This window comes from Suillus clintonianus (genome assembly GCF_016758775.1).
Source record: "Suillus clintonianus strain FC179 chromosome Unknown DEU56scaffold_1, whole genome shotgun sequence".
In the NCBI taxonomy this organism is placed as follows: Eukaryota; Fungi; Basidiomycota; class Agaricomycetes; order Boletales; family Suillaceae; genus Suillus; species Suillus clintonianus.
In genome coordinates this window covers 1,107,916-1,131,997 of record NW_024539225.1, presented here as the reverse complement: position 1 = coordinate 1,131,997, position 24,082 = coordinate 1,107,916, and the positions used below count along the sequence as shown (strand labels likewise).

Below are 24,082 nucleotides of genomic sequence, written 5' to 3'. Positions count from 1 at the left end.
GCTTTCAACGCAAGATGCAATGAGACTGGAAGAACTTCGAACTACAGTGCGGCAGCTTATGATTGACTAGTTGACACACTCTTCTTTTTCTTCCGCTTAGTAGCAGATGAGACACCTTCAGCTTCTACTTCCTCAACCTTCCTTTTTGGTGCTATCACATTGTGTTGTCTGCCGTGTTGGGCTTGTAAGGCCGATTCCACTTGAGAGCACAGCTTGAGAACCGCTATCGACGAACCGAACCGCTTCGAAGCGACGAGCCGTCCATGCAGGGCGTGCCACGGCCCTGAATCCCACACGTTTTGATTGCTGTTATCGACCTTGCTTGCCTGACGAACGCCAACCATGACTAATTTGAAAAGGTCTTTGATTTGCGCGGCCGAGAGAGAGACTTGGTCGTCACATGCTGAATCGATGAAGTGGAGAACAGCTGTGTGGAGTTTTAGAATGAAAGATAAGACATCTTGTGGGTCACCCTATCATTGGCCCATCAGTCTTCTTGAATGTAATAACAATGGGGGAACGCTCTTACCGCCGAGGTCGATAGGGTAAGAATTACGTTGAGCAGCTGGAAAGCCTGGCATTTCCTGTATACATTGATGGCTTTCGAAGACGTATCCAGTATGTCGTCACGGAGGCACCACCCTAATGCCGGATAACGAGTGATGAAGTCTTTGAAAAACGTAATGTTCAAAGAGGAAGCCTTGCGGGTTATGAAGTCCACTATCGACTCCCTGTACAGCCGAAGAACAGATTTCTCGCGGCTGGTGTTCGTTGATACCCTGCAAATGAAAAGACTGCAGTTACTGAGAGTCGCGAGCGCATCCGACGAGTGCGCCTTCCGAGCTCTAATATGCAGCTCATCCAGTATAGTCTCTGCGTATTCTTGGTCCACTTCCTGGAGTGGGTCTTTGAGCTTTGCGAGCCTGTTGTTGAGGATGCCACGAGCTTTGTCAGACAGCTGGCGCTCGTCGTTACCGCTCTTAGTAGCGAGTTCGATCAACGGCAACACTAGACGCAGGTTATGAGGACTCTGGGGCATCTTCCTCGTGAAAATGTCGACCAAGTCCAAGACTCTATTCTTGAAGTGAGTGGCTTCTCGCTGTGCATTGACATCTGTGGGATTCTAAGCTGATGTGACCGTCGACGATGATGATATGCCATACTTTTACTTTGCTTGCTATCACCAGATCTAGAGCGGAAGACTTCTGCGAGGTGTTCATCGATGGCCATCATTTGCTCGTCATCTGCTAGTTCTTCATCAGACTCCTCATCGGTATCACCGATGGCAGCCTCGACGCCGTTTGCTTTGAGTGCGTCCTCAATTTTCATCCGCAGTTCGAGAGCAGCTTCGTCGTCGTCATCGAATTCAGACTCGTCGTCTTCGTCGGAAGATTCAGCATCCTCATCGCTGCCTTCACTTGTTGCGCTCTCTATCTCGTCTTCTTCATCAGCGACCAGATCGGCTGGATTGCGGCGCTCCAATTGCTGTACATAAACAAAGTCAAATGATGTATAACCAGTAAGCAAGCAATGATTACTGACGGCAACGATAAGATCTATTGTAGTTTCTGTAGCTGCGCTAGCGATACACGAGAAGGTCTTGTTGGCAACCGCACGGAGGTAAGACGTGGACTTTTCCAGAAAACCGATGAGCACATCAACCAGCATGTCTATTGGTTTGGGGGACTCTGGTTGTGAAATTGTTTGGGATTTTCTGCGTTTTTTGGAGCTGTTGTCGGTAGAAAACATGGTTGCAGCAGCAGCAAGGCAAGTCTGAATCATGACAGCTATCAGGGAAATTCTTCACAATGTGAAAGAACACTCGCCTCAAGTGTCCCTGCATCAGGTTCATTATCGTCTAAGTTGGCGCAGCGACGATGAAGCAGAGAGGCTGACAGGAGAAGCTCTACTCCTTTAGCTGCCTCTCTCGTCTCACCATCAACCTGATTTAAAACAGTGAATATGATAAAACGTAGTTTGGGAGCGACGAACCTGCCTAAGATTATCTATTATCTTGTGAGCTTGTTGAAGTAGCAGTTGCTCCTCCTGACTTGGCTCCGATAGAGGCGTGACGTGCTTGCTGTCCTTGTCCAGCTGATTGACTACAGTGAAAATTTTCGATATCCAGGATTCGTCATCAACTTTAGTCCCCTCCTTTGGCGCCTTGTCACCTAATCAGATTGAGTCAGAATCATCAGGAAACTGCTAATCATCTCAGACCTTTCGGCGATGCGGTGGGTGGTGGTGTCAAATCGGCGAGGCAACCAAGGAGTTTGCCGCGACAAATCCGCCGGAAGTCCTCGGAAGGAAGATTGGAGGGGGTGACATGGAGCTGCGATGATGTCAACCCTGATTGTTTCATAGGTCGGAAAATCAACCCTACATACCGCAGCAAGGAGCCCCTTAGCAGACTTTCTCTTGACCACATATAGCCCTTGCACAGCGAACCAATTCAGAATGAGCTGAATCCAGTCTTCACGTTTTGGGATGGCGCCGTTGCGAACGAGGGCCGCAAACTGGTCTGCGATCCAAATTTTCTTGTTTTCTTCTGCAACAATATCGCTGTGCTTTTGTTACGAGAAGCCCGAGGAGACTACGGAATTGCACATACTTGTCAGACTCATCCATTTGTTCGAGTAAACTTTGGATGTACTTCATAATACCGTCGCCGTCCATCTTCGACAATATTGATTCTACGGTCTTCGTTCTGGTTAGTTTGTCGAACTGTTGGCTCCCGTGAATCCCAGTTAGCTGCAGAATCAATGTAAAACCAAGGTCAGGATTCTGCTGGACAAAGTTTTGAATATCTTTGACCTAATGTGGAATCAGTAATGTGAAAATGAGCAAAAAGGCGAAAACCAGCGCACCACATCCTGGGAAATTTTGTGAAGGTGACGGTCTTTCTGAGAAAGATGATTGATCCAAGACCGCATGAAATTTTTGGTGAAAAGCATAGGGAGATCGGCACCGTCCACACGACGTAACGCTTTTTTGAAAACAAGGAAACCCCAGAACTTCCGTTCAGGAGAAGATGACGCCCCGAACAATGTTTCTGCGTAGGGCATCGATTGAAATTCAAGAAACTGCGATAGAAAACATACCGTCAACTACTACTCGGAAGAACTCTTGAAATACGGCGCTCCGGCGACGTCCTGGCTCGCTCTCAGGGAGCAAGCTGTCGAAAATGATATTCCATACGTAATGCAATTGTGCTTTCCATGTCCCCGTATTACTCTGTTGCCACTCATCCTCGCCAGGAGTTTCCTAAACAGACGAGAAATATCAATATTCCCATCTTACCGTAGACATGTGGCTTCAAACCTTCAATATGCGCCCGAGGGACGCAAAATTGGCAGGGGCCAAAATGTCCGAATTTTTGAATGTCGGCGCTAAGGTAGTTTTCCAGTCATGCTTGGGCATCGCAGGCTGTAATTTTAAGGTTATGGCGACCGCTTCTGGTGTGCAGATATCCTTGTCACGCTCGTACACAACCTCGAGCGTAGAAGCTAGAGCTTCCTCTTTCCAAGAAACGGAAGATTTTATAACAGCGTCAATAGCCTGCCCGATGGTCCACCAAGCACATTCTCGTAACCAGGACTTCTTCTCCGCGAGAATAAGAAGATGATCGACGAGCTCCTTGTAGCTTTCAAGACTCGACGAATTCGTGGCAGATGAAGGAGATGTCGACAGCGGGGTCTGTCGTACAAGGAGCCCAGAGTGAATGACAGTGGCAAGGCCAAAGAGGCGAGCAAACAAGATATCACGTTCTTCTTGACCAGTCATAGACCCCTGAATCTTCGATCCATCAACGATGATTGAGATGACTTGAGCAGATGTGACAGTGTCCAGCCGGGAAAGTAACTAATAGATGTAAACTCGCAATGTATTTCTCGAAGATGGAGGCTCATACCTCGGTGAGCGCAACGCTGAAGCCGAGCCGACTACTTTCCCGAGGACTGGCAAGTCCTCTTATAAGCCGCCGTATGGAGTACGCGACATCATGCGCATTCAAGACATCCAGGCCGTCCGTTGAACCAACGTTTTCCTCATCATCCTCGGAGCCTGGCGAAACCTTGGGAGCGTGCTGTCCTTGAAACTTCTCAAGAGAATTAACAAGCTTGACTGTTGAACTGATACGTTCTTTTTTCGATGCTGATGATAAATTCCAGAATAGGGAAAGAGTAGTGGCCATCGTCGTACAGCGATCCCATTCCAAAATTTCAAAAACCAAAAACTGAAGTTACAGATTAGGTTGTTGTGACATGTTTAAAACCAACGGCTTCGGTAAACAAATCAAAACAGTCCATGCAATTTCTGAGCAACTCCCTCGTCCGGGATTCTGTACATAAGTACTGAGCTGGACCAAGACAATAGTAGTGTAGACTGCACACAAGTTAGTGTCATCTGTAAAGTATAATACCTCTAAAATTAAGCAAGGTTACTACTCCAATGTCTAGTCGAAATGCACCCAGTGCCCCTTAACGCCCATTCTGCATTTCAGGCAGTCTGCACGTGGCCCCATCGTAAAACGCTGCTTTCTCCCCGAAGATGAAATTGTTCCTGGAATTTGGCTGGTCGAAGGTGGCGATGAGATTGGCATTCCAGATGATGTAGTCTGTAAAAAGTCGTGGTTTTGAGGCGGTTCCGACTGTAATTCCTGCTGATTTGATGATCCGTCTGATGATGTACAAGGCTGCGTATATATCGAAGGAGGCTGCTGGTGCGTCATGGTTATGCTTGGTGTTAATGGCCGTCCATCTGCTGGCCCTGCGATGATTTGAGATGGATGCTGAGAATTAATATACGCTTGTGATGCGTTTAGTTGAGTAGTTGGAGAATGTGCCCGGGATGGCTGTTGTAGCCGTGGTAGCGAAAACACATGCACTGTGGGGTTCGTCTTTGGAGGTTCATCTAGGTCGAGTGCCTGGGATGTGATTAGCAATCGAATGATTGGAGAAACACATTCACGAGCAATACTTTGAACACCACTTACCATGCTCTCATCCTGTACATCGCCACTTGGCGAAGGAAGAGGGTCGACACTAAGTGGGCGTCCAATAGAGAGGTCGCTGGCTTGCCTCACCCAATCATCTGGGCTTGGCTGATGGTGATTACTCGAGCTTTGGTTGGCAGAAAAGACGCTGGAGGATGCTCGTCGACTCGGGTACGTATCCTGTAAAGCAAGTGATGAACGTTTCTGTTCATACAGCAAGCCAATCGTGAGCCGTTATATCTCGGAAGCGAGTGAGGTTACGCACCGGTTGGCGTTCTTGGCTTGGAGACCCAGGAGAGCGGGGCCTCTTCAGTGAATAGTTGAAGGAACGTGTCATCCTTGGGGATGGGGAGTGAGTGTCGACTTCCATCATCTTCGAGGTCTTAATCAAGGGGCCGTGGCCAACGAATTGTTGGCGTTTAAGAAAGAAAGATAACAAGGAAATCCGCCTTTATAGAATCAACATTTGTCGGGAAACAAAGCAGAGAAGAGTCATTAGTTGAAAGATTGCCACTTTTCAGAGTCGGAGACTCGGAGTTATGTGCACGTTGTCGCGTGACTTAGTACTTTGTGCTTTCATTGTCCAACGTTCAACAAAACTACAAATTGCGGCAAGTACTACACAGGGTGGCAGTTTATGAGATATACATTCATCTACTAGCCATATCATAGCTAGGATCTAGGAACAACTACAAGATGTCTTCAAAGGCACAATTTCGTGAAAGCATTGACAGGCAAGTGATCCAATGTCCTTAGCCTTGCATGTTCAACCCGCCACGAGGCAGCCTAGGCTCGCCCTCAACGTAAGGCTCCCCAGTCTCCTCTCTCAACATGTCGTTGAGCCAAGCACCATGAGGCTGGATCTTCACACCGCGATTGTACATTACGGCGAGGTACAACCAAGCGGCGGCGTTTCCGACGGTGCCTACTTCGTCAGAGACGTGTGTACGCGCGTATTCACTCATCTCCTGGTACAACTTCTCGTCGGTATACAAGTTGAAGAGGTACTTGGCAACTTCATTGTTATCGCCAACCTCTGTGAGGTAGCCCGACTTGCCATGCACGATTTGAAGAGGAATACCACCAGTGCGGGAAGCCACGACAGGGATACCGGCATGCAGGGCTTCGGAAACTTTGACCTCAAAGCCCTCACGAAGGGAAAGCTGTAGAGCAATCTTGGCGTTAGCCATCAGAGCATCGAGAACTGTGCAGGATGAAGGTTAGTCCCTAGCCAACTTCAAATACGTGTTACGTACGTTGGTCACTCGGGGGCAACCTCATCACAATAATGTCCTTCTGGTACACCTTGTAGTCAGGTGAGTTGATGAGATTCATGACTTGGTCGTAGATGATGCTGGCATCCGGGTCATCGACAGCACCGTGACCACAAATCAATAGCTGGGGCACTTCCGCTTCAGTAACCCTTCCGGCCTCCTTGAGCATGGTGCGGAAGCGAGCGTAAGAGTCGATGACATTTGGAATACCCTTCGATGGGTCGAAGCGGGCAATTTGGACAACGTAGTCCCGCTGAGGCCATTTGAGTTCGGCCATCTTCTCCTTCGTACAGAGGTTCCGGAATTCGCCCATGTAGAACTGGCTGTCCCATGGGTGGAGGTCCTTGTTCAACCCGTCGAGCCTTGCAAATATGCGCATTAACGAATGAAGCAATAAACTTGAAGTAGACTCACCAGTCAGTGGCGGCACCCAACAATGCGAGCTTCTCGATAGGGACATCGCTAGGGACGAACTTGCTGACTGGGTGACTGATGAAGAGATCTGACAGTTGAATGTTGTTCCAGAGGTATTTCCAGACTTCTTCCTGAGGAGAGCCTTTCACATGCACAAGATCGCTGCGGATCTCGATGTGCGATCGATAGACAATGGGTAGCTCGGGTCTGACTTTTTTGATGAGCGGAATAAGACCAGGCATCTGGGGGTCGTCTGAAGGGCACAACGATGAGCGGTTTAGACCCGAGAGTGAGGACTACAGACTCACCAATGAAAGCAATGTCAACGCCGCCAGGGGCCAGGGGTCCGCCCTCTGCAGTCCATCTAAGTCCGTTTTTCAGGATCCATGCATCAAATTGATCTTTCGCCTCCTGGGTGAGGCGTAGGTCTGGAGCAGCAACACCTTGCAGGATGTTGTGGTTGTTTTTCGTAGTGCGGAATACGCTTGGCGATGGGTTCGGCACATACCTAGCAGTCGTTGCCAAAGATCAGCATCCAGGCACAATAGAAACACGATCATGGGGACAAAGTTACGTACCATGCAACGTCAACGTCCAGAGCAGTAAGGAACCTGATGAGAGCATGTCGCATCTATCATGGGCGTGAGTGAAACTATAGCGGAACCCGTGAAAAGTACGCACCAAAGCTACTCCACCTACAAGCGCCAGGAAAAATCACGATTATGATCCGAAATATATATCAATCGACGATAAGCTACTCACCCCCCTGAGGAGTGGAAGAGAAGAAACCAATCTTGACCTTCTTCTCTCGCAATTCGTCCGCGAGTTTGTTGACGGCATTCCAAGTGCCTGGTCCAACAGTTTTCCTGTAAACGTCAAGATCATCGATCAGATGGATCTTGCCGGCCGCGTCCACGGTAACTTGATTGCGGGGACCGATGCTGAGGCGGGGGTTATTGTTGGGGCCGAAATACATGATGCATTTTCGGGCAGCAGAATCAGCTTGCTCATCGAGAGTACGCGGGATTGGAAGTTTGGTGGCGACACCTGACTGGAGGTTGTTGTTCTGGTCCAAAAGTGGAGATGGATCAACATAGACCGTGGGGGTCTCAGCACCGGAGGGGACATATGAACCGGTTGTTGAGGAGATGCGGTGCTTAACGTTTGGACGTGTTAGAGAATCAGTGTGGAATGCTTTGATGTTGAAGACGATTGGGACGATATCAGTCTCAAGCCACAAATGAGTGCAGAGGTTGGGACACTGAACGAATATGTAAGCATCGATGTTGGTAAATGAGATAGTGGATGCTCGCCTCTTTCAAAAGACCAAGGGTAACACCAGCGCCAAGGAACTTGCACAAGTGCTCCTGAGAGAACTTTTTGATGGTCTGAAGGACGTGGTTCGCAATCTCAGATGCGGACTTGGTGGGATCGCTGGGAGTGTAAGGCACGATGGCCGATGCGAAATCGGTGTTGTAGACGGAGTCATGAATGGAAATTGCGATCTCAAAACCTTGTCCACCATTCACGAGAGCACCAGCAATACCCGCCCACATGGGCTTATAACATGCAATCAGCATCAGCATGATGCATTGATAGGGATCCTGAATGAAACTTACAGTGAGGGAGGAGTAAGCATGGACGACAGGTTTTCCCGCAGCGCCAACGCTTGAAAGCCTGCGCTTGACATGACTGGAGCCTTTGGATTCAAATTCGCTGGCAGGAGGAGACATGGTAAGCGATGTAGAAAGGACGGGAAAGGGCAGCACGCTATTTAAGCAAAATGGGGATCAGATTGGCGCTGGTAGTGGGGAAGGGACTAATCTAAGTTGAGCAGTTTGCGCACCACAAGCACAAGAAACTCACACTGCATGTAATGTCAGGCAGAGACCCTGATCACATCTGAGTGACAAGCAAGGACAACGCGACCTAAACTGGACCTGTTTGAGAGGGAAATAGGAGTTAAGGAGGACCTTGAGCGGTTGAACCTTACGAACATGTCCTACAAAACGTATAGTGGTGTTGAAGGTTGGCAGACGGAGTTGATCTAATCAAAGAATCAAAGAACCGCAGTGATACCGTTATACCCCTGGATATCAATAAGTACAGGGTTTTCGGGGTCTCAACCTCACACGTGTTGCCCTAAACGACACCACGCCTTATCTTTAGTCTACCATGACCTGCCCCGACTGTGGGGGAACTTCTGTCTGGGACGACGACGTCTGCTCATCCATTTGCACAAAATGTGGTACTTTATCTGACTCTGCTCAGTATGTCCTTGCCTCTCATACAGAATCGCATGACTCTTTCGTCCGCCAGTTTCAACCTGGCTCATGGCTATCTTCCTCTGCCGCTCCTCTCAAAAATATTCACAAGCATGGATGGAATCTCGCTGGGCAGCACAAAGAAGCGCGTGACAGAAGGAACGCTGTGAGTTTCAATCTTTTCTTATTTTCCTGGAAACTACTTACTCACCCCGCACGCCTTTTCAGATCGCCATGAGCATTTTCATCAATTCTGTCTTGACGAAATTGAAAAATCCCGGTTTGTCCCCACGTGCAGAAGCCATTTTCACACAAGCTATGACCAAAGGCAAATACAGGTGGGGACGCAAGGCAAAGCTAGCTGCCGGTGCATCCATGGCTATTGCCCTACGTGAGGCACATAAGTCGGATTCCCTCCGCGATATTGCCTTTTTCCTTGATGACTCACCACTGTCTATGTCGCGCGCATTCGTGGCCGTGGTATCTCTTCTGGATTTTGACCTAAGTTCACCAGACTCAATTGTCCATCTTCCCATCCTCTGGGCTCATCTTCAGTCCTTATTACATCCTGAAACCGTGTCTTCCACTTCTCATCTACCTCAGGACCTTGTTGCCATCCTCACACCGTTGTCGTCTCATGCGGTATTGCGTACTGCTACCTCCCTATCGGGTATCATCAACCGAGAGGCTTGCGCTACACACGTACTACAGTCTCCCACCCCTCCTATCGCCTGTGCGATGCTTATTCTCGCACTTGAAGCGGAAACGCGCAACCCCCTGCCACACCTAAGTGAACTAGCCAACGCGCTCGCATCGCGCTTTGGCTTTGCGCGTGGTGTAGTCACATCGCGTTACAAGGCATGCTATGATTTAATCGAGGAATGGATCCGAGAGGTCCCTTGGCTCGATCAGTTCGTATACAAGGGGAAGGGCCGCGGTGCTTCTGCGCGATCGAAAGTTCCGAAGCGCTCTATTGTTGCGAAGGGAATCATGGATGTCATCCAATTTCAAGAGGAGATATGGACGAAGAAAATGACTGCACTTGGAAAGGCTAGTATCGTAATTGAGGCGGATCCGACAGAGGAAGACAGCAATAAGGATGATGGGGCTTTTTTTTCGGAGACATCTTCAATTACTGAACCTCCTGAGCTTTGTCATCACCCGCCCCGCAAAAAACGAAAGACATCTAGCGTCGAAGATGCGTATCATTTTCTGCTTGATCCTTTGTCCGCGAAATCTTATACTCTGTCGAACCCTATGGTATCCGAGGACCCGGGCGCTTCGACAACGCGTTCTGATACTTCTTCACCTATTTTATCACCGCCAAGTGTTCCTTTTACGACGCATCTCCTCAGTACTTCGTCGTACGATTCGAAGCGTTCTCCTTCTCGTCTCCAACTACTAGCTCTTAGCCGAGGTGGCGGGTCTGCGGAGCACATTCATGACGATGAACTATTTGTAGCGGGTGAACTTGAAGGACTTCTTCGAAGCCATGAGGAACAAGAGGCCCTGAAGCCACTGTTCAGACTCCAGTGGCAGGAAGATGCCGACACAGTCGCACTCCACGCAAATCGTGGACCAGAGACCGCCAGAATGGAGGTGAGTCGGGGCTCGGGACGCGTCGATATGGAAGCTTTGGCACGGATTCTAGGCGGGGAGGAGGTCTTTGATGACAAGGAACATGAGGCGGAAAGCGAGTCATCAGCACCGACGACGCCGAGACATGTTCAATCAGACGCTGCCGAGGAGGTAAGCGCTTGGCGGCCACTTTCGCCCGGGGATGCTTTTACGAGGCATTGCACCAGTATGGATAGGTACGAAGAGGAGTACTGATATGTCTACGGGTTGGACCCAAGGCACCCCTGCGGTCGGTGCAGATGTTCTTGTTTTTTCATGCTACAGCACTTTTACTGTCATGTAAGTATCTAAGTGAATATCTCGCGCTCAGAATGGTTATTGAACTTGCCTTTTGTTTGAAAGCTGAAATACAAGGTAACTTTTCATTTGGTTCGTATCTAGCCTGTGCAATGATGGCGAATATCACGCCTCCCTAGGTTGTGTATAGGCTTACTGCAATCTGGGACGCTGGGCCCGATAATTAGAGTTTTGGAGGTAGTACAAAGTCCACTATCGAGATCCAAGGATCGATTTAAGTGCTGAAAAACATTGTCGTTGTCATTGGCTGAAAGTTTTGGAATAAATTTGGAATATATCATCATCATTGCATCCTCGTGCCCTGTCAAAGTATTTCTTTTTTTTAAAGGCGCACTTCATCCCTATCCGTAATCAGCGATGGGTAATTAACAAACATTAAATAACTGGGTTCATGGAGTGGTTTACCAATGTAAAAATATCATCGATGCTCCGCTTGTAGGCCAGGGTCAAACTCCTTTGGAAAGACCTGTCGGACATTAATATTAATCCGAGTTGTCCGCATGTATAATTCATATGGTGTCCAACTCGGAAATCCTTCGCCATCCAAATTTAGGGAGAAGTGATCGGGCAGAGTGTCCTCCAAGATACGGGGAACGCCTGGCGGATATGGATCAGATCTCATGTAAGCAAACGACGGGCTCGGACAAACCATGATAGGCCCGTCTACAAGCAGGTCCTGACATTATCACAACATCACCCGAGCGAAGAAGAATCGCTGTTGGCTCCACGTCTCTGGTGAGACCACCGATGAGGAAGATAGCGGCGTTGCCCAGCCTGTCGCGAAAACACGTTTTAACATTAATGATCAATGACGATAAGCCTCGATAACTGACGATATCGAAACTAGAGGTGACGTAGCACAAACTTCCGAGCGATCTACGTGTGCCATGAGGGTGTCCTGCAGGAATCATTAAGACTCCCCTTGATTATCTCGGACATACATCATACCTTGATTTGATAGTAGTTGACGATGCCAGCATCAGGTTCTACAGGTATTGAGGTTAGCCAGTCGAAATTATGAGCTCAAGGGTTAATACCATATGTCTCATGCCAAGTACTCCAACGTTCGTCACCCCATCCTTCCTCGCCCGATTGGCCAAATACTTCTTTCCAATTGATACTGCAGACAGCCTGCTTACATATGGATCCGATTTCATCGTCGACACGACCCTTGCCCTTGGTGAAGTCGTACTGTTTACTACCCCAATGGTATGACCATCCAATATTTGCCCAGCGCAACTTTGAAATAAGTGCAGTGGGTGAGGCTGGCGACACAGTCGGCGACGGCACGGGTGGAGGCTTCGGTGAATGCAACATCGACTGAAAATTGGCGGTATCAGCCGGTGTATTAGAGACCAATTGCCTTGGTCCAGAGTATCCGTATTTTGTGTCTGACGACTCTGGAGTGCATGCTCGTGTTCTGACCATAGGTGCATCTGAGCTAAGATGTGCATTCCACAACCCTTCGTCGGGTAGGATATAATGAGCATCAAGGTTTGTTTCGTTAGGATGCCGTGCATGATCACGAAGTGCCCATCGCACTAGTCGTCGCTGATCCTGTGGGGAAACAAACGATGGAAGTATAACAAGACCTGGTTCAAAGATTATCGATTTCACCTGCTTGGTATTTTCGAGTCAAACACTTGCGTACCTGGGACGCGGGGGACTGCAAATGCTTTGCCGACACAGGAGGATGTCGATTCACTCGGATCAAGAAGTTTGACCTCAACCCCGTTGCAATAAAAGGTTCGACCACTGGCTAGCGTCTCAGCATCACAAGTGGCGGATGTCAAATCCAGGACGTGGCTAAGGTCGGGAGGGGGGAAACGTGCTTTATATCTTTTCTCCGCTGCTCGGAATGGGGTCCATTCTGCATCTAAGTCTCTACTTCTATTTTTCGTCGTCTTCAAGAACTGTCGCCTAGCCTTCTTATAAGCTGCACTGGAGGGGTCATAGATGTCCATGATCAAGATTTAGATTCCTACTACAAACAAGGACAAAGAATGCTTCCTGCACAATTTGCCGCGGCCGAACGACATACGTTAGTGTCATTCCGCGAATTTTATGGTCGACCAATAATTCAACTAGAACTTTCCAACTTTGCTCTTAACGTCCATGTCGGTATGGCTACCACGCTCTCAGCAAGCTGCTTTTGTACGGTGTTATAGTCGTCAACTCGTCGAAGCACGAACCACTCGTTACTTCTCTCTGGGACCACGTACCCACCTTGTGTTGCCGCACTCCGCTACTTATGCTCTTATCTCGCACCGCGCCCAGAGCACATCAAGTTCTTCATCTACTCCTGCAAGCCGTGATGCTACGAGCAAAATTGTCACCCGTGATTCTTCCATTCATGAATCAAAGGCCGCACCCCCTGCACCCAGGGATCCTGCCTCTGACGCACCGCTCATGACTCGGGCGTGGAAGAAGGTGAAGCACGAAGCTGCGCATTATTGGCATGGCTCGAAGCTGCTTGTTTCAGAAGTCAGGATCTCCGCCAGACTGCAGTGGAAGATTCTCCATGGAGAGAGCTTGACCCGAAGAGAACGGCGACAGGCGAGCATATTATCTCTGACACTGCTGACGGCCACGTTTATGATGATTGATATCTAGCTCAAGCGTACGACCCAGGACTTGCTTCGGCTCGTTCCCTTCGCTGTTTTCATTATTGTGCCGTTCATGGAGCTCTTACTTCCTGTCGCTTTGAAGTTATTCCCCAGTATGCTTCCCTCTACTTTTGAAGACAAATTTGCTGCTGTAAGGGATTGTAGCATATTTCTTTCTTTCGCATGGCTAATGGACAAGTAGGAAGAGAAACAGCGAAAGCTCCTTCGAGTGAGACTCGAAATGGCAAAGTTTCTTCAGGAAACGTTGCGAGAGTCAGGCTTGAAGGCAAATGCCCACATTGTAGGCTCAGACGCGTTCGAAGAGTTTTTCAGGAGGGTTCGTTCCACCGGAGAGTCGCCCTCTGCAACGGATATTATCAATGTCGCTAAACTCTTCGACGATGACCTAACTCTTGATAACCTGTCTCGGCCGCAACTCGTTTCAATGTGTCGGTACATGGGGATCAATGCATTCGGCACGGACAATTTCCTACGGGGTGCTATTCGCTCCCGTCTTATGAACCTTCGTCGAGATGATCAAGCCATTTACTCTGAAGGTGTCGAGGAGTTGTCAACCTCGGAGTTGCAAGCTGCATGTCAATCTCGTGGTATCCGTACCACTGGTGTTTCTCCTGCACGACTTCGGGACGAGTTGACTACGTGGATTCAGCTGCATCTTCATAATCGTGTTTCTGGTGTTCTGTTGATTCTCGGACGAGCCTTTCATTTCGACCGCAAGCCTGGTGAAGATGAAGATGGCAAAACAACTATAATTAAGAGCCTTGAAAGTGTCCTTAGCGGATTGCCAGATAACTTGGTTCGTACTGTCTTTCACTCTCCTCTCCATAACTGACATCAACCACTCTCAGCTAAATGAGGCTGAACTAGAGGTCGACTCTGACAGCGCTAGCTACAAACAGAAGCTTGAAGTTCTACAACAACAAGAGGAGCTCATCGAAGATGAAGAGGAGCAAGAGCAAAAGGAAGAAGATGCGCGCCGTGCCAAGCGTGAGGCTGACGAGTCAGAAGCACGCACTGCGCAGTCTCTTCTGCCTGACACTGAGGTGACTTTGACATGTTATACTAGCCTCCATGTTTTAATTTGTTTTGTGCAGCTTCATCCGGAACGGTTCGAAGAGGAGAACGCTCGCATGACCACCGAACAGCTGAAGGAGCTTGGCGAAGCCTTGTCAATTTTATCGGCACAGTCTAGTGTCCTGAAGGAACGTGATGAGCTTCGTGCCCTGATGGAAGAGAACCTTCAGGCGGAAGAGGTAACCCTTTGAATTTTGTTGCCATTTCCATACTAATCATTCAACCTAGGATCCCAAGTCACCGTCAGGGGCACTGACAAAACGTATCCGGACAATGCTCACAAAAGTCGACACTCAGTTGCAAGAATACGATTCACGTGTTGGTAACTCCTTGCAAATGTTCTCTGCAGATCCACAAGGACGCATACCTGTGAAAGACCTGGAGAAGGCACTCGCTGTGATCAAGCACAAGCCCGACGACGTAGTCGGACAAGCAGTGATTCAGAAGCTGGACGTCGACAAAGACGGCTTTGTAGAGCTGGAGCACGTACTTGGTCTTGTAAAGGAAGAAGGGCTTGGTGAGCAACCTTTGTCATCTGTTAAGGACGCGATCTGATCATGAGGCTAGGTATTGAGATTGATGATGAAGCCCAAACTTTAATTGGTCAGGGAAAAGAAATCAAGGACTCGAGACCAAGAAAGGAGGACATTGTCCAGGAATGAGGCTTATTCAGACATTTAACACATAGACTAGAGTAAAACCCATTATCCACTCGTATCATAAGAACTCAGTACTGATGCTTCGGTCACCAATTGATCGTCGTCATTCATTGCGGTCATCGCGTTTATATGATACAATAACTAATGACTGGTAAATAGGACTCGCGCACTGCGCAATGGAAGCATGTTTGCCGCACGAGGAGTGACGACCCAGGAACCAAGATATGCGTTTTGTGATGATCGTGAAGGGTATTAAATAGTGCCATGACTATCCAACAGTGGATTGAGAACTCAAGCACGCACGAGTGCTAGAGGTGCGAGTAACTGGGAAGCAACTCTGCATGGAAATAATGGGCGGAAGGGTGGCTTTCATGGTGAAATTGTTGCAAGGGGGGTTGATGACTTTGTCTCCTCTCCGACGTCACTGTCTTCAACTTTTTCGGAAAGGTAGCCTTCCTCATCGTCACTATCAGCTAGTTCAGCCCACCACCGACCAGCCTGAAGAATCAGGACACCTGTCAGCGCTACGCTGCAAACGAGGTGGTTTGACGCGAGGTCAAGAGTAGGTATTTTTAGTGAACGCGGAAACGCGTCCTTCACATAGTGAGGTGGAATTGCTGTGAACTTGTCCATGAGATCTGTGATGGATTTCCTTAGTATCGCGACTAATAGTTTTATGAATCGACTGACTGGGGATGACGGAGTAAGCGTACATGATGACCGCAACGCCATAGAGGACTGGAGAGTGAAATAAGCAATGGGGGTGTGATGAGAACTTGAGAAGAGCACATACATATGCTCCCTCCGTCAAACATTAAGTTGCCCGCTTCCAAATCATTGAAACTCCAAAAGATGGTCGTTCCGCCAAGTATAATGATGCCGAAGAGCACATAGAGGATTTGTACGGGACCTTTGGTCAGTATCGAGTAGTAAAGAGCTGCGGTCCATAAATGCTCGTCAGTTACTGGTGACTTCCACAAAGTCAGGGAGTCTGCGATCCAATGAGTGAAGAGTGAACCTGAAAGCGGGTGTTAGCATGACACGTCGACGCCGAGGAAGTCGTGAAAACATAAACTGACCGAGCAAAAAGGAGGTTATGCAGACGACAACACCAGCTCGTACACCCATCACTGCGCGCTTGTTGCAGGTCTAGCAACACTTGAAAGCCGTATTGGATTGACAGTGACAATTTGAGGACCGTTCTGAGTTGTGGACGGTCACGGGGTACACTTTGATCTGGGACGGGAAGACACCATATTTGGTAAGTGGGTCCGATCAAGGGGCCGGAAGCAATGTCACAAGGCAATATTGGCATCTGAATTGGGTTTTCCTGGACGCTCTATCAGTACTCACTAGCGCTCACTGTTCCCTGGTATGTTCCCCCCTCCAGACACCGTCACATCTGTAATCAGATATGAAAACACTTAGTCTTCAGGCCCTATTAGTTTCACTGCGAGTCTCGCAGCCTGCCTGCGCCAGGCTTTGCAAATGGGTTCTTAAACTCATCATGTCTGCTCGCAAACTTTAACACGGTCTTGTTTACAGATCCGGGCGACGAGCTGCCATGCTTTCAAGGCCTAAAAGTCCCGATGTCATGGTTGTTGCAGATCAACAGTCTTAACTTTTGAGAATTTATATAAAATGATTAGTATTCTCTTCCACTAACACTACACCACCGCGTCAACTTATCTTGTCAATATATTCGATATCTTCTCTAGTTATCAAGTAAGTGATTCACCTCTACAAGAGCTTCCATCATTAGCTGCTTCTCTTGCAACTTCTCTTGATAAGCCGTGGGCTGAATACGCTAAACAGGGCGGTAGATCCAGATTCTAGACGGTTGTTGTTTGAACTTTGAAGACTCCACCTGCATGGTCGATTGATCAATTCCCCAGAATAGACCTGACGATGATGACAGTAGTAGGCGGTGAATTGATATCCCCTATCACTTGGTCGTTCTGCTGATATTATGTACTAGCATCCTCTGATGATGAGAATGAATGATGCAGACGTACAATCAATCTCACTCAGCCTCACGGAGGCGGAGGCCGTTAGTTTAGCCAGCGAGAGGATTATTTCTGGAGTAGATTGGATCGGCTGTGGGAGATAGTGGAGTGCTGATGCGGGAGTCTATAGGGCCCCCATCACCCTGTACTGTTGCGGACATATTGAAAGCACCATCAAGCTTCTGCCACTATCATCGATATTAGCAGGTTTTCATCCTGGCGGTGGTCCTTCGCAAATTCTGACATGGTCATAGCATTCATGCGCCACCGTCACCCCACAAACTCCACAATCACAAGATGATCCGGGACATTGACAACAGATAGTTTCAAATTCTATACAGGTGCGTGTACTTGTTGTTTTTGTCCTGATTGGTTGACAGCATTCGACACCGGTTTGACACCTTCAGTCTGCTTCACTACAAGGTACCTGTCCCTTCATATGCCCTTCTCCATTGATGACTTCCCGCCACCGGTCACCGGATTTGATCAGTAACTTAGCGTGTCTGTCAAATGTGAATTCCGACAATTACCATTGTTGCGAATTTTATTCTAACGCTTAAACATCTGGATTGACTTGAATTGTAGGGTAAGTAGAATTGTAGAAGACAAGTCCCGCGGTATGTCAGCCAATCAGATCGCGGGACTTTGGTCGTGTGAGGGGGGGTCGATAGGGGCTACTGAACTCGAGCACTATATGCTGGCCATGATCATATTCGCAAATTTATCAATCGTTACCTGCGACCCTACAGGCGGAGTCATCGAACAAGAACCGTCTCGTCTGCACCAAGTCTATCAAGGAAAGTTCCGAGAGATGCAGCTAACGATAAGATATCTGAAGGGGTTGAACACAGAAGAAGTCGCAGGTGTCACTTGCTCAAATCAAAAAGAGGGTGGGGAATGAGAAACTCGCTTCTAAAGCGAACGCTCGCTTCTGTCATGGTATAACTTTTCAGTACGCTCAAAGATACGGTCAAGTTGCATCGAGGAACAGCTAATGGCTGGTCCGTCAACTGATTGTATATGCTGTTCTTTGGTACCATTCGACTTACTTACCACTATGGCAATTCCACGTGTATTCTCCGATTGGTGGATAATGCAGGTTCCTGTAATGAGAAACTGAATAGATGGTCTTGCTGAAGGTGTTGAATGTGGCCAGGCATTAATGCGTTACCGCTGGCCCTGAAGTACGATTAGAACGAGGAGTACGCGCACCCGCAGAGACTGACGACTCAAATACTGGTTTCGCAGAATTCGCAACCACAGACGATGGGTACAGACACAAGGGTTTGGATTTCGTCCAAACCATCATGGGAGAACAACGGTTGCGAGGATGTGAAAACAGGGTTCATGGAAGGGAGAACCGAGGAGAATGAAGAACAATGGCACTTGTCGGCCTCACACTGAACAAGTGTGGAGATGCATACCAGGCCAATGTGAACTGCAGACTGCAAAACCTGACAACAATGCAGCCCAGTTTCATTCTAGTTCCGATTCCATGTTAACCACTAACACAAGAGGGCGCAGAGAACTGTCAACGGGAATGAAGATCAGATGAATTGGATGGCGCAGTCTTCAACTGGCCCAGGACTTTCTTAGGTAGCTTCCCATATCACTCATTCTGGGGCTTTCTGGGGGATTGCAAAGTTAACTGTACTAAGTTCATACCTTCTCATTTTCGAAGCATAATATTTTTGACTCGCTGTGGCAGCAAGCAACCAACTTGTCGGCAATTCTTCCAAAGGGTTGTTGTAATGTGCTGCTTCTCATAAAAGAGATCATGGTAACGTTTTCTTTGAGCTGACTGCGAGACGCGATTAAGATCTTCTGCTATATATGTTGTCGGACTGCAACATCGATGGAGATATTAATATTAATGGTGCTGTCACCCGAAAGTGACGAGGTCAACGACGCCATAGGGTCGAATGGAGTGAACGAGAATTACATGGACGAAAGGAACGTTTTCTGGTGTGAGGCATTGTACAGTTACAGTAGTGGACATGATTGTGATAAGCGGGGTCAGCTCTAGTTGTCGTGTCAGCCCCTGTTTTCCTGTTTTAACTCGGCAAAGTCCGACTGAACTCGCACAGTGCCCAACACCCGGAGACCTCCTTCGAATTCTTCTGGTTCCTAGAACGCGGTAAAAACATATCAGTGCTGGTTTGTGCTCTACCATTAGCGGAGGTTACCGTAAACTCCTTGCTGGTTACTTCTCAGGTCACAATCTTTCCCGCATGCAAACTCTTCAGTGCATCCGCCGTGCAGTTGCAGGCCGATCACGTCTTGGATTCATTTCCAGGAGCGTCACCACCGGGACAACACCTCCTTCCACACCATGGTTTATTGATACTGAAGGTCCAGTGCAATCAATAACTAGGAATACTCCTCCACATCTTGCTCCAAAAACTCACGAGCTTCCCGCAAATATCCCCGACGCGATCAGGCAACTATTTTTGCAGCTCAGTAAATCCCCTTTTCTCGAGCCGTCGACTTTAAGTGTCGAACGACCTGTTGCCGCTCTTCCTGGTCCTCCATTACCTCGAACAATACCCAAGGGCCGCCGGAAACGCGGTCGCACTTACTCTGGTGAAGGTCTGGTTGAAGTGCCTGGAGGTATATGGGACTGGGTCATTACTGCTCAAGTGCGTACCCTACTGGTGTCCTATGTCTTTCTTGCTAACCACTGTTCTTCAAGGTGAAAGAAGGCACCGAAAACCGAGGATCGATAGAAGCTGTCGTACGTCAAGTGCGAAAGAATGTGTGTCTGTTCAGCCCCCTTACCCCGTAGTAACTGAAAATTATGTTTAGCTGTTGTCTGTGGACCCACCATTGCCCCTTCCGCCAAATTCTAAGCGGAGAATGCTCAATGGGTGGGCTATGATTGATGCAGGCAGATTTGCAGTCCATATACTAAGCCGTGATGCGCGGCGGAAGTATTTTGAAGGATCCCCTGCCGAGTGGTAGTTTACTAACACGCCAACCATTCAAGTTCATTGTATGCATTCCAATTTAGACAAGAAACTTGCTAGAGTTGAATCTACCCTTCTAATGTTACAGAATTCCAATGCATGTCGCAACGGCTTAGTTGATCAACCACTTTTCCACCACATCGCTAGGTCCTTCCTCTCAATCCAGTGTTCCCCGTCCTTCCTGAGCTTTTCAGCGTATATGTAGGTGAAGACTATCAAATCAAGCATACTGGCATCTACTGCTGACTCTCGAGTTAGGCCGTGTGTTTCATACAATGCCTCATTTTCCATGCGACAATCAGACCATCCTTCAGACCAACTGAGGACGTCCCAATTCGTCTTGCAGATGATGTCGCGTGAAGGAGGGAGAGTTACCTCCAAATAACCCTTTTTCGGGTTATCGATCGGAAAGAAAAAGTTGGTTCGTCGATAATACTGCGCGACAGGTGTCTGGGAACGATCAAGGTTACTGCGAAAGAGCTGAAAGAGGCCATCAGTGATATCCTGCGATGAATGGACTATCATACCGTGCTTTTCATCATCCCCAGGTTCCAGTGATAGGTGTCTCCGTCAGGAGCCGTGAAGAAGCGTTTCCTATGGACGTGATGGGTGAGTCTATGTCTTATTTGAAGAGTCGAGACCATCTTTTGCACCTTTTGAAGATGCCCCGTGCGGGAACGGCCTTGTTTGCCTCAACCTCGCCCACACTGAACCCACTTCCTCCTGCACCCCCGAACCATCGCAAGCGCGAAGCTGTCATGCAATGCCATTCAATTTCGCCTAGGCGAAAAAAGCCGCTATCCTCCATGCGTCGTTCGAGCGCGTCGTCGTCCTTACAACCTGTGGGCAAGCATGCATTATTTCGCATCGCCTTCCAAACAGTTGAAGTACGCGGTGACCATAACGACTTGAATGGAGTGGTCACTTTGTACATGACTCGTCCTTTGTCGTTCGTTATGGTCGTGTGGCGGACCCAGTCGTCGGAAAACATGAGTTTCATTCGTCGCTGATGCTACAGTAACGAAAGAATAAAGAAACGGTGTTTGGCAACCATAGAGCGCGTGGATTTGCTTTCTGCGGATGCTAGCGAGTTGCGATTCTTGTAAGAGAAATCAAAATTCCTCCAAGAAAACCTTCCACTTGCACACGTATACTTGATCTCCGTCACATTCGTCTCATTAGTTCTGGGCTCTTTCGCATGCCCAGTGAGGTGAGTTTGTATCTAGAAAGATAAAATAGAATGAAACGTGTTGGACCAGTTGCAGTAACATATGGACTCAAGTGGAAATCGACAAGAGCACATCCGCCATGATTCCGGTGGTACAGGATACTTATCAGTGTTATCATCAGGGCACCTTCGAATCTTTTAAATAAACCAAAATCGACCAACCATACAAATGCAACTAAATCACGCGATTGGAACATCCAAATCATGCCGGGAGAAAGCAGCTTCCGAAAAATATCTTGCCCGCACAGCCCTCCCTCCAAAATACCTGCCATCCAACTCCCTCACGGTCTTCCACGCACCAGAGGGGCCCGCAAACAATACGAATATGCGGACAGATTCCTCTGGCTCCGCCGGCGGGGGGTTGGTCAGATGTACAATAACTCGCTCGACGGTTCCATTTTTCGAACACTCCTCACCTGAAGGACTTCAGTCAAAATTTGATAAACGGGATGCCTGGCACTGACCAATTTCATCTCTCAGATCGCCATCGTCCACATCTTCCGGTCCAACCATATTGGTTAGCACTACCACACGACTGGACTCTCCAAACCTTAAACGGTCTTCACGACCCTTCGCGTCCTCATTGTCATTGATGATTCGACCCATCTTTGAACCCATAGCTGGTTTGGCTTTGGCTTGGCCCTGCGGTTGATTTTGACCCTTCTTCTTGCCTTTGCCTTGTGCAGCGACTTGCTCGACTGTGAGGGCATTTACAATGCCGCTCCCGTCGGCACCCAGACCTTGACCTTCCTTGTGCCCCAACTTAGCCATAAAACGAGCTGCAAAACCCTGCGGATCAGGACTGATGTAACTGTCAGACATACCCGACGGTGGATGTACTCGAGCATACCGTGTTTGAGCGTCATCTTGCGGTGGTGGACCAGGTAAACTTGATGCTGGGCCCGACCCACCTGCAGTCGCGGCAAGCGCACTAAGGCGTGCTGCGATACTTGCAGCGGCCTTGACCCTGTCTTCAAACGTGGTTGGTATTTGAGATGTTGGGGGAGGTGGCGGCGGCGGAATATTCGCCGGCGGTGCGAAGGGGTTGTATGCCAATGGAGGGGGAGAACGTGGTGGAGGCACAGGCGTTACTAGTTGCGGCGGCTGTGTTACAGGAGCAGGTGGCTGGCCTGATGGCTCAAAAGGCAAAGCTGTAGGACGCAGCTTAGATGACATTGCTTGGCGACGTAGATATGCTTCTTCCCCTGTTTCCTCACGGTTTTGAGGAATAGACGGCTGAATATTGGATGACAGTCCGGGGATGCTGCCCTCATCATCGGCGGCCGGTGACGGTTGACGGAGAGGCGAAGCGGATGCAGAGAACGTGGGCGGACGGTTACCTCCCGAAGAGATGGCAAGGCGGCGCTGATAGGCGTCCTCACCGGACAGGTTATGGTTAACAGGGGCAGGGGTCGGTGACGGTACTCGAACAGCAGCACCAGCAGACATTGCAAGCCGTCGCTGAAAGGCCTCTTCCCCTGACATATTGCGATCCATTTGAATTGCGGGAGTGTTGGAGGCGCCGAGTCCACGAGGACGTTCGTCATCCGCACGAGACCACTTATCAAAAGACCCGTTGTCAAATCTCCCTGAAACCGGAAGTTAAGCCCCGCCACATATCCAGAGTTAGTTTGCACACCACTCTTTTTGGGAGGTTCGCCTTCACTGTCGCTACCTGTGTGATCACTTCCTCTGTCGAGAGCCTCGCGAGCACGCTTCCTTTCAGCCGCACGTTCGGACGCCCGCTCGACGCGGTCACGTTGCTTCCATATTTTATATTCGTTGTAGTCATTTGGCTTGAGGGTGTCGTAAGGTTCCAACGGATCCCATACCGCCACAGCTGGGGCATTCTTATTCTGCATATAAAAGATCAACGAAGACACCAGATTGGGGAAAAGACAACATGCCTTCCTCCCCTTCCTTCCACCGCCCCCTCCGCCGGCCCTGCGTTTGTGCTGGGCCTTAAAGCCGTTGATATCTTCATCGAGTATCATGGATGGAGGTTTGACTTTCTTGCCCCAGCCTTCCTTTTTGCGCCATGCGGAGTCCTTCTGGGCGGCGTCGTCCTTGACTTCTTCTTGTTGATCCGTAGTTACCAATTCTGGCGGAGCGAAGACGACGGCTGTTGCGGAAAGGCCCGAAGCTTGCGTGGCAGCGGAAATTGTAGCCATTGCAGGAGTGGGTAGGGCCTTGGCACCCATGGGAAGGCGGGTTAAAGCGGGCTTGGGTTTTGCTGGCGCACGACGAACGGGGGCAAACGCAAGCGCAGCGGACCACCCTGTGCGAGTTCGAGGGAATAGCATGATGATTGCGACGGTCAATATTTTGCTTCTAGACTCGATGTGCAGAGGAGGGGGAGATACCGGCTGAAAGCTTTCCTATAGACCCAGATTCTGTTCCTCCAATACTTCCATCCTCTGCCTTGATTCCATCGTTGCTTGTATTACTTGATGCTGGTGCTGAAACAGCCTCTAGAGCTGCAGGAGTTTCGACTTTCTCTGCTTTGAATGCAGGTGTTGGTGCTGCAGGCGGAGCGGATGTAGATGACGAAGAAAGGCTGAAGGTTGCGCCAGTGGAGAATTGGATGCCGCCATACAGGCCACCTGCTCTGCTTGACATGGTGGTCAAACAACAACCATGGG

The 24,082-nt window shown here is 48.9% G+C and overlaps 10 protein-coding genes across 10 annotated transcripts; 3 read left to right on the top strand and 7 right to left on the bottom strand.

The window, feature by feature from the left end:
* Positions 1–6: 6 nt before the first annotated feature.
* DEU56DRAFT_17851 (DNA polymerase phi-domain-containing protein) lies at positions 7–4,229 on the bottom strand. The gene is made up of 13 exons (XM_041344930.1): positions 3,911–4,229; positions 3,322–3,861; positions 3,102–3,264; positions 2,868–3,052; positions 2,612–2,814; positions 2,388–2,562; positions 2,221–2,332; positions 1,993–2,171; positions 1,827–1,943; positions 1,543–1,773; positions 1,164–1,485; positions 530–1,113; positions 7–473 (listed from the first exon to the last, which is right to left on the bottom strand). The coding sequence occupies exons 1-13, from the start codon at positions 4,190–4,192 to the stop codon at positions 57–59; spliced, it is 3,510 nt and encodes a 1,169-aa protein (XP_041215843.1). The 5' UTR covers positions 4,193–4,229; the 3' UTR covers positions 7–56.
* A 56-nt stretch (positions 4,230–4,285) lies between these two features.
* On the bottom strand, positions 4,286–5,533 carry DEU56DRAFT_764408 (uncharacterized protein). Its single transcript, XM_041350903.1, has 3 exons — positions 5,259–5,533; positions 4,994–5,197; positions 4,286–4,924 (listed from the first exon to the last, which is right to left on the bottom strand). Exons 1-3 carry the CDS (start codon positions 5,364–5,366, stop codon positions 4,454–4,456), a joined length of 783 nt encoding a protein of 260 aa, XP_041215842.1. The 5' UTR covers positions 5,367–5,533; the 3' UTR covers positions 4,286–4,453.
* Positions 5,534–5,576: 43 nt separating this feature from the next.
* DEU56DRAFT_764407 (glycosyltransferase family 4 protein) lies at positions 5,577–8,738 on the bottom strand. The gene is made up of 11 exons (XM_041350902.1): positions 8,679–8,738; positions 8,548–8,621; positions 8,301–8,482; positions 7,995–8,240; positions 7,444–7,942; positions 7,363–7,376; positions 7,260–7,312; positions 6,990–7,189; positions 6,682–6,934; positions 6,250–6,629; positions 5,577–6,197 (listed from the first exon to the last, which is right to left on the bottom strand). Exons 3-11 carry the CDS (start codon positions 8,412–8,414, stop codon positions 5,746–5,748), a joined length of 2,211 nt encoding a protein of 736 aa, XP_041215841.1. The 5' UTR covers positions 8,415–8,482; positions 8,548–8,621; positions 8,679–8,738; the 3' UTR covers positions 5,577–5,745.
* Positions 8,739–8,856: 118 nt separating this feature from the next.
* DEU56DRAFT_921928 (uncharacterized protein) lies at positions 8,857–11,006 on the top strand (the record flags this gene model as incomplete). The annotated part of the gene is made up of 2 exons (XM_041358513.1): positions 8,857–9,111; positions 9,174–11,006. 2 exons carry the CDS (start codon positions 8,857–8,859, stop codon positions 10,776–10,778), a joined length of 1,860 nt encoding a protein of 619 aa, XP_041215840.1. The 3' UTR covers positions 10,779–11,006.
* A 60-nt stretch (positions 11,007–11,066) lies between these two features.
* On the bottom strand, positions 11,067–12,853 carry DEU56DRAFT_17757 (uncharacterized protein). The gene is made up of 6 exons (XM_041344928.1): positions 12,532–12,853; positions 11,918–12,472; positions 11,829–11,866; positions 11,714–11,778; positions 11,530–11,654; positions 11,067–11,477 (listed from the first exon to the last, which is right to left on the bottom strand). Exons 1-6 carry the CDS (start codon positions 12,842–12,844, stop codon positions 11,299–11,301), a joined length of 1,275 nt encoding a protein of 424 aa, XP_041215839.1. The 5' UTR covers positions 12,845–12,853; the 3' UTR covers positions 11,067–11,298.
* A 39-nt stretch (positions 12,854–12,892) lies between these two features.
* On the top strand, positions 12,893–15,336 carry DEU56DRAFT_764375 (LETM1-like protein-domain-containing protein). Its single transcript, XM_041350901.1, has 7 exons — positions 12,893–13,436; positions 13,494–13,637; positions 13,689–14,303; positions 14,356–14,550; positions 14,602–14,760; positions 14,810–15,098; positions 15,149–15,336. The coding sequence occupies exons 1-7, from the start codon at positions 12,996–12,998 to the stop codon at positions 15,241–15,243; spliced, it is 1,938 nt and encodes a 645-aa protein (XP_041215838.1). The 5' UTR covers positions 12,893–12,995; the 3' UTR covers positions 15,244–15,336.
* DEU56DRAFT_845538 (Shr3 amino acid permease chaperone) lies at positions 15,337–16,437 on the bottom strand. The gene is made up of 4 exons (XM_041355123.1): positions 16,320–16,437; positions 16,034–16,258; positions 15,931–15,978; positions 15,337–15,878 (listed from the first exon to the last, which is right to left on the bottom strand). Exons 1-4 carry the CDS (start codon positions 16,366–16,368, stop codon positions 15,610–15,612), a joined length of 591 nt encoding a protein of 196 aa, XP_041215837.1. The 5' UTR covers positions 16,369–16,437; the 3' UTR covers positions 15,337–15,609.
* Positions 16,438–19,317: 2,880 nt separating this feature from the next.
* On the top strand, positions 19,318–20,325 carry DEU56DRAFT_764371 (uncharacterized protein). Its single transcript, XM_041350900.1, has 3 exons — positions 19,318–19,885; positions 19,939–20,001; positions 20,052–20,325. The coding sequence occupies exons 1-3, from the start codon at positions 19,478–19,480 to the stop codon at positions 20,205–20,207; spliced, it is 627 nt and encodes a 208-aa protein (XP_041215836.1). The 5' UTR covers positions 19,318–19,477; the 3' UTR covers positions 20,208–20,325.
* DEU56DRAFT_764368 (uncharacterized protein) lies at positions 20,326–21,520 on the bottom strand (the record flags this gene model as incomplete). The annotated part of the gene is made up of 4 exons (XM_041350899.1): positions 21,494–21,520; positions 20,866–21,434; positions 20,740–20,806; positions 20,326–20,692 (listed from the first exon to the last, which is right to left on the bottom strand). Coding segments are annotated over exons 2-4 (679 nt in total), but the record flags the coding sequence as incomplete, so codon positions are not given.
* DEU56DRAFT_764364 (uncharacterized protein) lies at positions 21,520–24,078 on the bottom strand. Its single transcript, XM_041350898.1, has 6 exons — positions 23,804–24,078; positions 23,348–23,718; positions 23,080–23,296; positions 22,291–23,029; positions 21,905–22,242; positions 21,520–21,856 (listed from the first exon to the last, which is right to left on the bottom strand). Exons 1-6 carry the CDS (start codon positions 24,057–24,059, stop codon positions 21,621–21,623), a joined length of 2,157 nt encoding a protein of 718 aa, XP_041215834.1. The 5' UTR covers positions 24,060–24,078; the 3' UTR covers positions 21,520–21,620.
* Between the last annotated feature and the right edge of the window lie 4 nt (positions 24,079–24,082).

Coding starts and splice junctions, on each gene's coding strand:
- DEU56DRAFT_17851 (XM_041344930.1), bottom strand. CDS start 4,192: ATGGCCACTACTCTTTCCCTATTCTGGAATTTATCATCAGCATCGAAA. Junction 2,563..2,611: donor CAAATGGATGAGTCTGACAA/GTATGTGCAATT, acceptor ACAAAAGCACAG/CGATATTGTTGCAGAAGAAA. Junction 1,486..1,542: donor CAATAGATCTTATCGTTGCC/GTCAGTAATCAT, acceptor GTTTATGTACAG/CAATTGGAGCGCCGCAATCC.
- DEU56DRAFT_764408 (XM_041350903.1), bottom strand. CDS start 5,366: ATGATGGAAGTCGACACTCACTCCCCATCCCCAAGGATGACACGTTCC. Junction 5,198..5,258: donor CAAGCCAAGAACGCCAACCG/GTGCGTAACCTC, acceptor CTGTATGAACAG/AAACGTTCATCACTTGCTTT. Junction 4,925..4,993: donor ATGTACAGGATGAGAGCATG/GTAAGTGGTGTT, acceptor ATCACATCCCAG/GCACTCGACCTAGATGAACC.
- DEU56DRAFT_764407 (XM_041350902.1), bottom strand. CDS start 8,414: ATGTCTCCTCCTGCCAGCGAATTTGAATCCAAAGGCTCCAGTCATGTC. Junction 7,190..7,259: donor CTGGACGTTGACGTTGCATG/GTACGTAACTTT, acceptor AACGACTGCTAG/GTATGTGCCGAACCCATCGC. Junction 6,198..6,249: donor GTTGCCCCCGAGTGACCAAC/GTACGTAACACG, acceptor CATCCTGCACAG/TTCTCGATGCTCTGATGGCT.
- DEU56DRAFT_17757 (XM_041344928.1), bottom strand. CDS start 12,844: ATGGACATCTATGACCCCTCCAGTGCAGCTTATAAGAAGGCTAGGCGA. Junction 11,867..11,917: donor TACTTGGCATGAGACATATG/GTATTAACCCTT, acceptor CAATACCTGTAG/AACCTGATGCTGGCATCGTC. Junction 11,779..11,828: donor TCAACTACTATCAAATCAAG/GTATGATGTATG, acceptor TGATTCCTGCAG/GACACCCTCATGGCACACGT.
- DEU56DRAFT_764375 (XM_041350901.1), top strand. CDS start 12,996: ATGTCGGTATGGCTACCACGCTCTCAGCAAGCTGCTTTTGTACGGTGT. Junction 13,437..13,493: donor CCCGAAGAGAACGGCGACAG/GCGAGCATATTA, acceptor ATTGATATCTAG/CTCAAGCGTACGACCCAGGA. Junction 13,638..13,688: donor TTGAAGACAAATTTGCTGCT/GTAAGGGATTGT, acceptor ATGGACAAGTAG/GAAGAGAAACAGCGAAAGCT.
- DEU56DRAFT_845538 (XM_041355123.1), bottom strand. CDS start 16,368: ATGGGTGTACGAGCTGGTGTTGTCGTCTGCATAACCTCCTTTTTGCTC. Junction 16,259..16,319: donor CATAACCTCCTTTTTGCTCG/GTCAGTTTATGT, acceptor ACCCGCTTTCAG/GTTCACTCTTCACTCATTGG. Junction 15,979..16,033: donor GTTTGACGGAGGGAGCATAT/GTATGTGCTCTT, acceptor TTCACTCTCCAG/TCCTCTATGGCGTTGCGGTC.
- DEU56DRAFT_764371 (XM_041350900.1), top strand. CDS start 19,478: ATGCAAACTCTTCAGTGCATCCGCCGTGCAGTTGCAGGCCGATCACGT. Junction 19,886..19,938: donor ACTGGGTCATTACTGCTCAA/GTGCGTACCCTA, acceptor CTGTTCTTCAAG/GTGAAAGAAGGCACCGAAAA. Junction 20,002..20,051: donor TACGTCAAGTGCGAAAGAAT/GTGTGTCTGTTC, acceptor AATTATGTTTAG/CTGTTGTCTGTGGACCCACC.
- DEU56DRAFT_764364 (XM_041350898.1), bottom strand. CDS start 24,059: ATGTCAAGCAGAGCAGGTGGCCTGTATGGCGGCATCCAATTCTCCACT. Junction 23,719..23,803: donor TATAGGAAAGCTTTCAGCCG/GTATCTCCCCCT, acceptor GAACTCGCACAG/GGTGGTCCGCTGCGCTTGCG. Junction 23,297..23,347: donor GTGGAAGGAAGGGGAGGAAG/GCATGTTGTCTT, acceptor TTTTATATGCAG/AATAAGAATGCCCCAGCTGT.